The sequence below is a fragment of the Populus nigra genome, chromosome 13, assembly GCF_951802175.1.
Source record: "Populus nigra chromosome 13, ddPopNigr1.1, whole genome shotgun sequence".
NCBI lineage: Eukaryota > Viridiplantae > Streptophyta > Magnoliopsida > Malpighiales > Salicaceae > Populus > Populus nigra.
In genome coordinates this window covers 14147573-14160924 of record NC_084864.1, presented here as the reverse complement: position 1 = coordinate 14160924, position 13352 = coordinate 14147573, and the positions used below count along the sequence as shown (strand labels likewise).

Genomic DNA, 13352 nt, shown 5'->3' with positions numbered 1-13352 from the left:
AACACTAGCTACCCTAATATTGAAATCCTTTTTACTGGGAATCAGCTGATTTCGTTGGAATGCGCACACACAATGGCAAGATTCACATGCATGCCCGAAACTTGTGCGTCTAATCTATTACAACTCAAGAGATTTAGAGTAGAAAATCATAAATCTTTCTAAAATTCTCTGCTTACTATTCACTCATTCATTCACTGTAATCAATGCCCTTGTTTCCGCATCGCGAACCAAATATTTTAGCACAAGTTGCAAGATCGGTAGCTTCATGGATTAATTAGCAACTTGACAAGTGAGTTTGTACTTACTTAACTACTTGGTCTTTGAGCTCTTCCATGAATTTAATGTTTAGATAAAGATATTTGAAAAACCCAAGATTTACATTAACAAAAGATTTATTTTTTCATCTTTTTCGTTTAGCTAGTTGGATAGGGCGTAACTGAGGGATTTGTTGAAGTTTACCTTGAAGTGGGGAAAGCTTTTCTGTTTTTCAAGAGGTTCAATTGACCTTTTTTTTTTTGGAATAATGTTATTATTATATAATTTTTTAAAAAATAACCCATCACCAAAATCCTCTTAATTTTTTTATCAAAATTTAAAACTTGATATGCAAAAATTGATGCAAAAATATTTTTTTACTTTAAAACAAGAAAATAAACATTAATAACTTCATTTTTTGGATAAATATTTGATTGGAATATCTCTAAATGAAGTATGGAATATAGTTTTCTTGAAGTCCCTTATTCTTATTAAAAAAAGATTATTTTATTTAGAAACTGAACAGTTAATTATTTTACACCATTAATGTCACGACCCGAATCCCGGGTCCGTGACCGGCAACGCAGGAGCGGTGGCGGAAGGACACCCCTCCCGCGCTAAGCCTCAAAACGGACATATCAAAAGAATAATTTATTCAAAAATACGCAGCGTTTCATAATCTTCAGAAATATTATATTATTCAAAAACTGATGAAACCAAAAGATAGTTTAAAACTCCTCATCAGTAATTTAAAACAAAAACAATAATCCATAATACTCATTACATTGTCAAAAATCCAAACTTAATTAAAACAAGATAATAGTAGAGCGCCTAAGACATCGAATCAAACAGCCTTGAAAGATAAGCAAGGCATACCGACCCAAAACTGAAGAAGCAGGAACACTCAACAAGGTTCACCTGCTATCAGAAACTAAGAACCTGAAATAATATAATGAGGGGTGAGTTCAACCAACTCAGTGAGGAAATAATATTTAATATACATTTTAGATATTTTAGATATTAATAGTTTGCAAGATGATTTATCTTGATATACATATACATATACATATACATACTAAAACATATTATCCCTCAAATTATGAAAATTACAGTTTAGTCCCCAAACTTTGGAAATATTACAGATTGGTCCCTGGGGCATAAATTGAGGTTCTGAACAGAACTGAGGATGATTTAAGGGAAAAATTCCAGTATAATTAGGAATATATGATATTTTCAGTTTGGTCCTCCAATTTGACAAGTTACGATTTGACCCCTAAAATTTTGATAAAATCACAGTTTGGCTCTTGGGGCATAATTCGAGATTCTAGACAAAGATAAGGATGAATTATGGATAAATTTCAGTATGGTTATGTATTTACAGTTTGGTCCAATTTTGGTAAAATTACGTTTTGGTCCCTGTTTTGGATAATTGTTGTTTTAGTCCCTAAACCTAGGATACTAAACCTGGTTTTCATTTATGCATTGGAATCTTTTATTTGTGTTGCTTTGAGTTGCTTTTGAGTATATTTCATATATTTATTGTAGGTTCTCCTAACGATCCTCAATAGGTTTTTTCGGGTCTTTCATCTGACATTCCTTTTAGTTCTATATTTTCCGGGTGAGTGGGATAATCTTTAATATGCATATATGATAAGTAAATATGTATGTTGATTATACAATGAGTACAACTAGTTAATTTCTTGAATATTTATATATGTTGTTTATTTTCCGAGTACTCATTTATTCTTGAATTTGCATTCGCAATCTGTCGAACTAGATTCTATTTGATATGATATACGTTTCTCTGATGATTATATAAATATCTATTATACCTTGATATCGGACTTCGCAATCTGTCAAACTAGATTCTATTTGATATGATATACGTTTCTCTGATGATTTTGTAAATATATATTATGCCTTGATATCGGACTTGTCAGTAACTCCATGCTAACGGAGAGTAGTTAGCCTATGTGCACATAGTATTCTGTATACCTAGCTGGTGAGAGAGGCATCAGCCTGTGGCGACTGATCATCCCACAGTGGTCACCTTCGAGTGTCATCTGGTCACCTTCGGGTGTCATCTGGTCAGGTCACCTTCGGGTGTCATCTGGTCACCTTCGGGTGTCATCTGATCTCTGACATGTATTCCACTACTTTATGATAATATGTTTAGTATGTATATGTATGTGTATATGAGGATAAATTTCCACTACGTTATGATAATATGTTTAATATGTATCTGTATCTGTATCTGTATCTGTATATGTCTATGAGGATAAATTTCCACTACCTTATGATAATATGTTTAATATGTATATGTATATGTATATGAAGATAAATTTCCACTACTTTATGATAATATGTTTTAGTATGTATATGTATATGTATATGTATATCAAGATAAATCATCTTGCAAACTATTAATATCTAAAATATCTAAAATGTATATTAAATATTATTCCCTCACTGAGTTGGTTGAACTCACCCCTCATTATATTATTTCAGGTTCTTAGTTTCTGATAGCAGGTGAACCTTGTTGAGTGTTCCTGCTTCTTCAGTTTTGGGTCGGTATGCCTTGCTTATCTTTCAAGGCTGTTTGATTCGATGTCTTAGGCGCTCTACTATTATCTTGTTTTAATTAAGTTTGGATTTTTGACAATGTAATGAGTATTATGGATTATTGTTTTTGTTTTAAATTACTGATGAGGAGTTTTAAACTATCTTTTGGTTTCATCAGTTTTTGAATAATATAATATTTCTGAAGATTATGAAACGCTGCGTATTTTTGAATAAATTATTCTTTTGATATGTCCGTTTTGAGGCTTAGCGCGGGAGGGGTGTCCTTCCGCCACCGCTCCTGCGTTGCCGGTCACGGACCCGGGATTCGGGTCGTGACAATTAAAGCAATACATTCAAAGTCAACAAATCTAGCTAGTAAAAAAGATGATTTTAATTAGAAATAAGAATTAAGAAGAACTAGACTTAGGCGATGGATCTAATTGCCTGCTCGATCCAATCTAGCCCAGGACTTCTTAAACAAGCTTAAAACCAACACATATTGAGGGCTAAATAGCTTTGAAGATTGCAAGCCCAGATACCTGGTTTTAGCCTTCTTCAGAGACCCAAGAACGCACCTACCAATCTACCTTCTTCCCGTCAAGCTAAAAAAAAAAACAGTACAAGACAGAGCAGAGCGAGAGATCCATCTTTCTTTTGGTAAGATAGATAGATCCGTCAACTATCCCATATTAAGAAAAAGAAGAAAAAACCCTACGCAAGTGCCACCTTGCTATGCGACAAAAGCTTTGACAGCAACAACAGTCTCTACTCCCACAAAAACAAATGAAATAAGTCCTGGTGCCCGTGCGAGTTCAATAATTCGGTGCCGTCAGCTCAACTCCAACCAGCCTGCCAAGTATGACTTGACAGGTAGAGCAAATAAAATTCATGCCAGACAGCTAGAGTGTTTATATAAAAAAAAATTAATATGAAATAGGGTTAATTAAGTTTAGGTTCAGATGGTAATAATAAATTCAAGCATGGATAGAGCATATATATATCAATAAATCTCAATATTCTAATTATTGATTTTTGAGTAATTTGTACACAATTGAATGAATTCAAAATCTTCTATGTATCTGTTTGTATTTTCTTGCCTAAACTGTTTGAGAAACACGAAATCAGTATGATCTTTTGAGATACTTGAAATCTGCTGTAGAATCTAAACAATCTAACCTAACTCTACAAAGATTCAGCAGTTTTAGCAACTCTTTAAGCTTCTCTTTTGTGCTCTCGCCACAACCCACTTGCAGTAAGACCAATAATTTCTGAAAAGCACCCACTTGAAGTGCCTCAACTACCACACCTCCTTCAGCATCATCATCCTCTGGTCTGTATTGAGAATTCTTGAAGAGCTTCCAGAGAATGGAGACTGACAATTCTGATGCCAAACCTGATACTTTCAAGATTTTCTTGATCAAAACAGCAACAATTAGAGCATTCTCATAGGCCTTTTCTCTCCCTTCTTTGCAATCACAAATATGGTCCAGAACACCTAATGCCTTCTCACATATGCTTTTATCTCCATCAACAAGAATCTCTACGATCACTGACACCAAACCCATTTCCACAAACATTGGTATCATCTTCTCATTGAGGCTTGATGGTGAAGTCATGTAGAAAATTGCCATCAATGAAGCCTTGGTAGCAGTAGGGCAAATAGGCTCCTTGATCAACTTAACCAATGCTGCAAACACGCCTTCAATCCCCACCAAGGCACTCACATGTTTTTGATCCAAAGCAAGAAGATTTTTAAGCACCAAAGCTGCATTTTGCCTGGCTGAAAGATCTCCACTCTTCAAGAACCATACCAAACAATTCAAAGACCTAACCGACCCAAGCTTACTTTGGCCTTCTTCACCAAGTGGAAACATCCATACCAAAACCGATAAAATCTCTCCCAACAAATCCTCATCTCTCCCCACTGAAACACTTGCAAAGGACTCGAAACAAGCCGATAAGACACAACCAGCCCCATTCTCCACAACACACTTCTTGTTGCGCTCACTCTCTTTACCCCAGTTCTTGATCTTCCTAACCAATTCCCGACACTTATTTTGCTCCCCACGTCGAGTTGCATCATTAACCCTCTTACAAGTCTCCGAAACGTCATAGGGTGTCACTGGAACGCGAGGCGTAGGAATCCTCTCGACACCATAAGAACGGTTCTCCACGCACCAATCTTGAATCATCTTTCTTATGGAATGATTTGGTATCTGATCATAGCTTGCTAACACCTGGTTTGTAACCGGACACGTTAGGTTGCCCTCTTCAATCCATTTTTCAATGCTTTCTCTGTCGTATGTGATTCCCGTCGACAATGTGACAGGATCTTTCATCAAGTCAAGAGAAATCGGGCAGCAGAAGTGCCTAGGATTCGAGATTTCCATGTCTGAATTGATTTCTTGGCTTGGAATCTTGTTTTTCTTCGAATTTCTTCTTGATCTCCAGGAAAGTATCATTGTATATGCTTGAATTTCTCTAGTTATGTCAAGGTCTGTAAGGTATGTTTTGGGTTTTGCTTGTGGGCTAGAGAATTCGATGATAGAATTCTTGTGAAGTGGTGATGTATTTATATGGTGGTCATTTTTCTTGGTGGTCAAAGCTAGGTAAGAGCTGGACAGAAGACTTCAAAAATGAAGAAAGCGTGGACGGTTTGCTGAATTGGAAACGTGGAATGTTGACTGTTGAACGAGGGAATAATGCAGTGTGTAAAGAGCGTTAAGAATATCCGGAGAAAGGGTTGACAGCTGAGGGTCAGAGTCAAATTAAGCAGCAGGTGGACCGCCTTGGTTTCTTAAGTCGTAAGTTCCATGACAATGGATGATACTTTTTAAATCCGACTTGGTTGCGTGTAAGATTATAATAGTAGCGATTGTTTAAAGTATTTTTTATTTAAAAATATATTAAAATATTTTTAAAAAAATTATTTTTAATATATCACATTAAAATAATTTAAAAATATAAAAAAATATCTTATATTAAAAAAAATTAAAATTTAAAGAAACGTGATTTGCACCGCATTCCTAAACAAGACCTTAAGCAGGTGATTTCGGCAAGAGATGATCATTTTTAGTTCGGTTCGATTTCTATAAAAAACAAAGTAACCAAACCGAAACCAATTCAAACCGACCGGTTTTAGTTCGATTCAGTTTTTTAGAAAAAAAACCAGTTCAAACAGGTTTGGCTTGGTTTTTTTAGTTTGACTCGGTGTTGGCTCGGTTTTTTCAGTTTTAACTCTGTTTTTTTCCGATTTAGATTTGATTCGGTTCGGTTTTTTCGATTTCAGGCTTATAAAACTAAAAAAATGAACCGAAACCGATCGGTTTTTTTTAAATATTAGTTTTTTTTATAGTTCGGGTTTTTTGTTTTTTTTTCTTGATTTTTCAGTTTTTTGCTCACCTCTAATCTCGGCAATTTCAAGGATGAGGTGAATTGACCTGGTTAACTAGGTTAATATAATTTTTTTATATATAAAAAAACAAAAATAATATCATTTCAAAAAAAATATATAGTTTTCTTGAAATAACTAGATTCACAAGTTAATCTAAATTTTTTAATAGATCACACCAAATTAATTCCCGTAAAGTCTACTCTAACCCAACCAACCTGTGTTTGGATCATGGGTTAACCTTACAGTTCAGGGCAAGTTTACAAGAGTACAATGGGCAACCCTTTCCTAACTCATGGTTTGTACAGGTGGAGCTCATATTATTATCTAGGCATTGTAGTTTAATAGAATTGATTGATTAGTCCTTGTTGTTTTGGATAACATATATTTAATCCCTTTATATTTGTTATCTAATTCATTTACAACTTAATCCTTTCGTCAATTTCATGCTCCTTTACAGTTTTATCCTCTTCTTCTTTTTCTGAGGGGTAGAAAAAGGAAAGAGAAATAAATAATATGGTAAAATTTGATGAGTAGAGAAGGTATTTCCCGAGGGACTATTTAATTATTTTTTGGAGAAAAATATATATGAGTTCTCTCTAGAGAGACAAATTATCAAATGTTGTCACTTGTGAATAATTGTAATTTATTATTTTCTTATATAAATATCATTATAAACCTTGGTTATATTCTAATGAAATTATGATTGTAAAAGTAGAAACTATAATTCTTTTTATGTTTAATATTTTAAAAAAAATATTTCTCTATTTTTTAAAAATTATATTTCTTTTTATTGTAATGCTTTTATAATAAAAAAAATTCAAATATATTTTTAGGATCTTATGGAAAAATATGATAAGACATGACTTATTTGGAAGAAAAAATTGATTAATTTTGAGAAAGGACTAAATTATAATTAATTCATAATTAAAGGAGTGGTTTATGGCCCATGGGCCTGCTCAATTGTAGTTTGGAAAGTGATATAAGTTACCAGTATTTGAGCCCAAATAAAAGAAGAGCTCTACCTTTGCTTAATAGTTTGGATCGTTAGGATCCAAAGACGTTGACTACTATTGGATCTTAACATAGAAAAGAGGACCTCTCTCTCTCTCTCTCTCTCTCTCTCTCTCTCTCTCTCTCTCTCTCTCTCTCTCTCTCTCTCTCTCTATCTATATATATATATATATATATATATATATAAGTGTTGGTCTGGGGACGCGGTAAAACTCGAATTTCTAAGAAATGGGAAGCGGAAAATGCATCGGAACGTGGTACAACGCGTGTTCTTGAAAATGAAAAGTGCTTTTTGTTGCTTTTTTTTTAAAACACGGTCTATTTGGTTATAATTCATGTTTTTAATTAGTACTTAAATACTTTATGAAATAAAAAAAATAAAAATACATGTGGTTAAAAAAATAGAGATAAAAACAAAACAAAAAATTTGTCTCAAAAATATTTTTAAAGTCAAATTTATATACTTAAAAAAAAAGATATGGAAATGATACGTGTTTGGATATAATATTTATTATTTTTATTTATAAACTATACATGTATAAATCTTTTAATTTTAAAATTATTGAGCTAAAACAAATAAAAATAAAAATAATAATTTTAATAATTTTAAAACATGATATGAGAATCAATTTAAAATAATACACAGCTTATAATTAACAACTTCTCATCTTTTCTTTTGTATGTAAATTCTTTAATATTTTGATTTTCCTTATTTATAAGCTAAACCTCTTTGATATATAGAATATAGAAATTAATTCTCTAAATATTTATTTTTCTCAAGTGAAGCTAAGCCTCTCATGATATGTTTGGTAGCATCTTGTAAACAAAATTGTGGAGGAGAGTGAAGAAACCTTTTTTTTTATTTATTTTTTATTTTTTGCATTACGTGTGAGTGATATTTTTCAAAGAAAATCTTGCAAAGAGGGTTCAATTTTGTTGTATTACCCAACTAAAATACATAGATTTTATTTTTGCATCGACAAAGACATTAGCATGTCCTGATGTATAGGTCCACACATGGGAGATTTAGGGCATAAAGAATGAAAATAACCCAATAGACACGTGACAGATGCCTTGGGAAATAAAGAGGTGGAACGTGAACCCCACGTTAGGGCAGACAGCTACAGCACAGCACTTGCATATGCTTCCCCCGTAAACAAAGACAAAGTCCTCACTCGGTGCCCTCCTCCTCTGTTTTCATGGACGGGGAACCTTTTTTCTGATTTCTCTGCATGTTACTTGTTTCGCTTATCCAATATATTTCTTGTCCTTCTCTTCTCCGAACAAAACAAATTATATTGCATTTATTTTGAATCTAATGCACTGAAACATGCACGAACTCTGTTTCTTTTCCAGTGAAAAGATAGCTGTTAAACTCATTCCAAAATAAATCAAATTTTAAACAAAATAAAATAAATTTTGATGGATGATATTCTGGCCACGATGGCTCTTAGCAGCTCATAAATTTAACCTTTCGATGCGATAACTGGAGCACTTTTCCAGAACAGATCCCAAACATTTTATGTTCAGTTTGCAAGCTGTCGTATGATTGCATGTAGGAAAAAAGAAAATTAAAAGTTGATAGTTGCTGTTTCCAAGGAACAAACCTTTACACAACATTTTTCTTGGAAATGGCATCATCTTTGCCCTGCCATGGAACTTTACTTTCTTTTTCTTGCCTTGTTTTTACAATGAAAGCTTTCTCATTGCCGTCTCAGTTCTTTGTGATTGTCTTTTCCAAAGAATTAAAGCGATCATCATCATCACAAACTGTAATTGATTGGAAATGGGGTCTGGAACTTTATGAGAAAGGAGGTGATGCTGTCCTTGAAATTAAAAATGGACAGAGAAAGGAGCCAAAACTGTGGATAGGATGGAGATGACAAAAGCAAAAACAATACCACTCCAGCTAGTCTGAAAACACCAAGACATTGCATGTGCTCAATGTCTGGATGGTAAATGATGCAGCATTTTTATTTTTTAGTGAATCTGATCTAATGGAAGGGTTGTTTACACACCAAAATTGGAACGAATGCAAAATCTGATCTAATCTGATCTAATGTGGCTTTGTTGTCCATCGACAAGCAAGAAGTTTTGCAGAGATAACTGAGAATTGAAGAACTGAAGACGTTTTTTTTTTTTTGTTCTAAAAACCTATCTCATTTCATTTTCAAAACCTCTAATTCAAGTGAAGAACATCCAAACTACATTTCCAATAAGAAAAAAAAAAGAGACAATGGGATGATACTAAAACATGAAAGAATTAGGAGTCAGACAAGTTTATAAAGAAAACAGCAAAGAAGCTGCAAATAGAATGAATATTGAAAACCACCATCACCACCATTTACAAACACCACACTCATCTTCCATCAGCTGATGTAAATGACTCAGCAAACCCATATGGGCGTGCAGGTATGCTGGTCTGAGTATTGTCTAAGCTGGGAAGGAGTGAAGAAGAAGAATCCATGTTGCTTCTACCTTCATAAGCTTGCCACTTCTTAAGTGCCTGCGGCAAGGACATTTCAAGGTCAATACCATATATGTCTTCAGAACTTTGGTCGGTTGGTTTCCAGAGCTCCACCAGAGAAGAGAGAACATTCACAGTATGACCCATGTCTGGCCTTTGATACGGTTCCCTTGCGCAGCAATGGCCTGCCAACTCTGCAACGGTGCTGATGCTGGCAAGCGTCTCCTCATTGAGGTCAATTGTGGGATCGATGGCCTTCCGGAATGTGTCCTTGTTCAGGTGCATTCTGCGGAACCATGTTACAAGATGCAAGCTCTCTTCAGGTTGCCTCTCATCAAGAGCTTTTCTACCCGTTATAAGCTCCATCAATATCACTCCGAAACTGAAGACATCAACTTTAGTTGTCACTCGACCAGTAACTGCAAACATATCGCCCAAAAACAAGAGTTGAAGTGAAAATGTGAATTAAGAGAGAAATCAGGAGATTATGAACACAAATAACAAATCAACAACAAAACAAAAATACACAATTCGAACAGGAGATTGATGAACCTTTTTTGGTAGTCAACACGGTATTGTTGTGCATTTGTGTAAAGTTTGTGATGAGAACAATCTCAGAGTAATAGCAGTCAATATATAAGAATACGTGACCTAACTATATGTTTCCCCTAATCTCTATCGAAAAACTAGAACTCGAATATATACAAAAGTCCAAACATACGGTAGCCTTGAAAGAATTTAAACATTAATTGAAGGGTAAAGCAACTAGAGGAAATGGTACCTGCATATTCCGGTGCCAAGTATCCGAAAGTTCCAGCAATTCTAGTTTCAATAGAGCCTTTACCCTCTGGTGCAAGACGCACAAGACCAAAGTCTGCAACCTTAGCCCTCATATCATCCCCAAGAAGAATGTTTGAAGGCTTCAAGTCCCTGTGTATAAAGCTTTGATGAGCCAAACCATGAAGGTACTCAACACCTCTTGCCACATCCAAGGCTATAGTCAACCTCCTTGTCCACTCTAGTGGTTTCAATCCTTCTTCTGCCCAGTTGAAGATATGTCTACTGAGTGTCCCTTGTGGCATATATTCATACACAAGAAGCTTCTCATTACCATCCAAGCAGTACCCAAGAAGAGCAACGAGATGTCGGTGCCTAACCTTGGTCAAAACAGCAATCTCAGACTTGAACTCAGTTAGTCCCTTACCACTTATGACACCCGACTCCATCCTCTTCACAGCAATCTTTGTACCATCATGCAACTCACCTTTGTAGACCACTCCAAAACCTCCCCATCCCAATATATTTTCTTCACTGAAATTGTTTGTAACATTCCGTAACACTTGAATAGAAATGACCATGTTCCCAGCCTCAACCATTTGAATGTCACCTTGTTCACTTGCAGGAATAGTATGTGTTTCGCTAATAGCACCAACACTGATACTTGAGCCAGCAACTGTAATCTTCACACTCTCATTATCAGACCCAGAATGGCGAGGATGAATCACCATTTCATTCGGACTCTGTACTCTGCTAAAACGCTTTTGTTTCTTCTTGTATAGACAGAAAACCAACAAGCCGATCAAGGACAACAGGAAAACACCCCCAATTACCGAAAATATAATTACTACAATCAAAGTAGAAGATTTCTTGCCACTTTTTCTTGAACTACCACCACTTCCAGAGCCAGTATTCGCCGATGGACTTGCAGATGGTGATTCCGAAGATGTAGAACTATTCACATCCTTCCCTATATTTGGATTACCATTAGTGTTAACAATCACATTACTGGTAAAGGCTGGAACTCTCCCATACAGGTGATTGTTTGACACATCAAGCACTTTAAGTCCGGGTAAGGTAGTAATTTCTTGTGGAATCGAACCTGTGAGGTTATTATTTGCAAGAACCAATCTTTCCAATGACTTAACCGAAGCAAAATCTGGAGAAATCGAGCCTGTTAGCCCCATCTTCTCAAAGTTGACAACTGTGATGTTCCCGTTATTGCAAGTAATTCCAATCCAATCAGCACATGGATCATTCCCCTTCCAACTATCCGCCAACCTTTGCGGATAATCCATTGATTTCACAATCGAAAGCAATGTGTTAACTCGCGAATCACACAAACCAGGAGTTGGCAGACAGAATCTGTTCGAATCCTTAACCATATCCACAGAAACTGAGCTCTTAAACTCAGGCATTGGTCCTTGAAGCAAATTATTCGACAAATTCACGAACTTTAACGACTCAAGGTTAACCAAAGACTCAGGAACAAGGCCAGTAAATGAATTATCTCTTAAACTTAAGCTCTCTAAATCTTTCAAACCCGAGAAGTCAGGTAAGGGACCCGAAAACCCATTAGAATGCAACCAAACTTCTCTTAACAAAGTCATGTTCTGAATAACATCAATGCCACCACTAAGTTTCTGCCCATTAAGCCACAAAGACTGAACTTGTGACCCCGAAAAACTTGCAGGCAACTCACCTTCAAGATCATTGAAAGCTAACCTCAAGATGGTTAGACCCGGAAAAGAATCCGGGCCAAAAAAACCCGGTATTGACCCGGATATATTAGCTGAGTTTGCAGAGAAATTCTGCAAAGCAGAAGCATTTTTTATACTTTCTGGTATGACCCAATTGGAAAACGGGTTGTTATCGATCTCCACAGATTGAAGTGAAGATAAACCAGTGAAAAAGTCACTAGGGACTGAAATGAACTTATTGTCACTTAGAAGGATCACTTGTAATGAACTTAACCCGTTTAAACTTGGCAAAGGACCGGAAATGTTGTTATACTGAAGCTCTAAACGTTCAAGTTGAGCAAGGTTTCGGAGATTTGAAGGGAGTGTACCTTGAAGGTTTTGGCGTCCAATTTGGATCCTGGTGACCCGCTTTTCGTCCGAACATACTACATGGTTCCAGTTGCATGGATCTGGATCGGACCATCCAAGTGAATCTGGCACGTTGAGGCTTTTTTTGAGAGAGAACATAACTTCAGCATCTGGGCTTGTTTGAGAGTTTGCAAAATGAAAGATTGAAGAAAACCCAACAAGGAAAACTAGTAAAAGTTTCGTTCTCCGATGGCTTCTTCTCTTCATCTTTACAGAGATGAGAAGATGAAGCAAAAGAAGGTGCTGTTTTTGAAGCAAAAGAAGTAAACTTTCTAAGTGAAATGCATTGGCTTATAGTTCTTGATAGAAAAGAAAAGAAGAGCTAATGAATTCAATAAACAAAGAAGGGGGAAGAGTTTCTTCTTCTTCTTCTCCTTTCTCTTTCTTGGGTTGTATTTTTGGCTGCAAAATGAGTAAACTTTTCAAGGAAAATGCATGTGCTTATAGTTACACACAAGAGAGGGAAAAGAAGAAAGAAAGAACAAGAAGAAAAGGTCCAATTTGGGGAACCTAGGAGAGTAGCAGGGAGGGAGGGAGAGGAGTTGGCATTGTTGGGACATGGGAGTGGAGTGAGTTAGAAGGGAGAGAGGGAGGTGTAGCCTGTAATTGAAAGGCAAAGCACATGCAAGAAGGGGTCCACATATCTGAGAATCTTAAGGCTGTCAACAACAGAGGTTAAAAAAGGCTAGAAGTTGTAAGAGAGTGGCTTGTAGTTTCAGTTTTGGATTCCTGTTCTAGGTACACAAGGCTAGTGCATGATTTGCATAAGCTGGCAATG

The 13352-nt window shown here is 35.7% G+C and overlaps 2 protein-coding genes and 1 long non-coding RNA gene across 3 annotated transcripts; 1 reads left to right on the top strand and 2 right to left on the bottom strand.

Moving 5' to 3' along the window:
- The first annotated feature begins 1352 nt into the window (after positions 1-1352).
- Positions 1353-3031, top strand: LOC133671162 (uncharacterized). Its single transcript, XR_009834215.1, has 2 exons — positions 1353-1873; positions 2764-3031. It is a non-coding gene; the product is annotated as an uncharacterized LOC133671162 (long non-coding RNA).
- Positions 3032-3813: 782 nt separating this feature from the next.
- Positions 3814-5375, bottom strand: LOC133670900 (U-box domain-containing protein 21-like). The gene has a single exon (XM_062091498.1). It carries the CDS (start codon positions 5277-5279, stop codon positions 3939-3941), a length of 1341 nt encoding a protein of 446 aa, XP_061947482.1. The 5' UTR covers positions 5280-5375; the 3' UTR covers positions 3814-3938.
- A 4089-nt stretch (positions 5376-9464) lies between these two features.
- Positions 9465-13151, bottom strand: LOC133671257 (receptor protein kinase TMK1-like). Its single transcript, XM_062091974.1, has 2 exons — positions 10471-13151; positions 9465-10108 (listed from the first exon to the last, which is right to left on the bottom strand). Exons 1-2 carry the CDS (start codon positions 12779-12781, stop codon positions 9582-9584), a joined length of 2838 nt encoding a protein of 945 aa, XP_061947958.1. The 5' UTR covers positions 12782-13151; the 3' UTR covers positions 9465-9581.
- Between the last annotated feature and the right edge of the window lie 201 nt (positions 13152-13352).

Bases quoted from the DNA above. Each gene is read 5' to 3' on its own strand.
- LOC133670900 (XM_062091498.1), bottom strand. From the start codon at position 5,279: ATGATACTTTCCTGGAGATCAAGAAGAAATTCGAAGAAAAACAAGATT.
- LOC133671257 (XM_062091974.1), bottom strand. From the start codon at position 12,781: ATGAAGAGAAGAAGCCATCGGAGAACGAAACTTTTACTAGTTTTCCTT. The intron at 10,109-10,470 runs GTACCATTTCCT...ATATGTTTGCAG, and splicing joins CTTGGCACCGGAATATGCAG to TTACTGGTCGAGTGACAACT.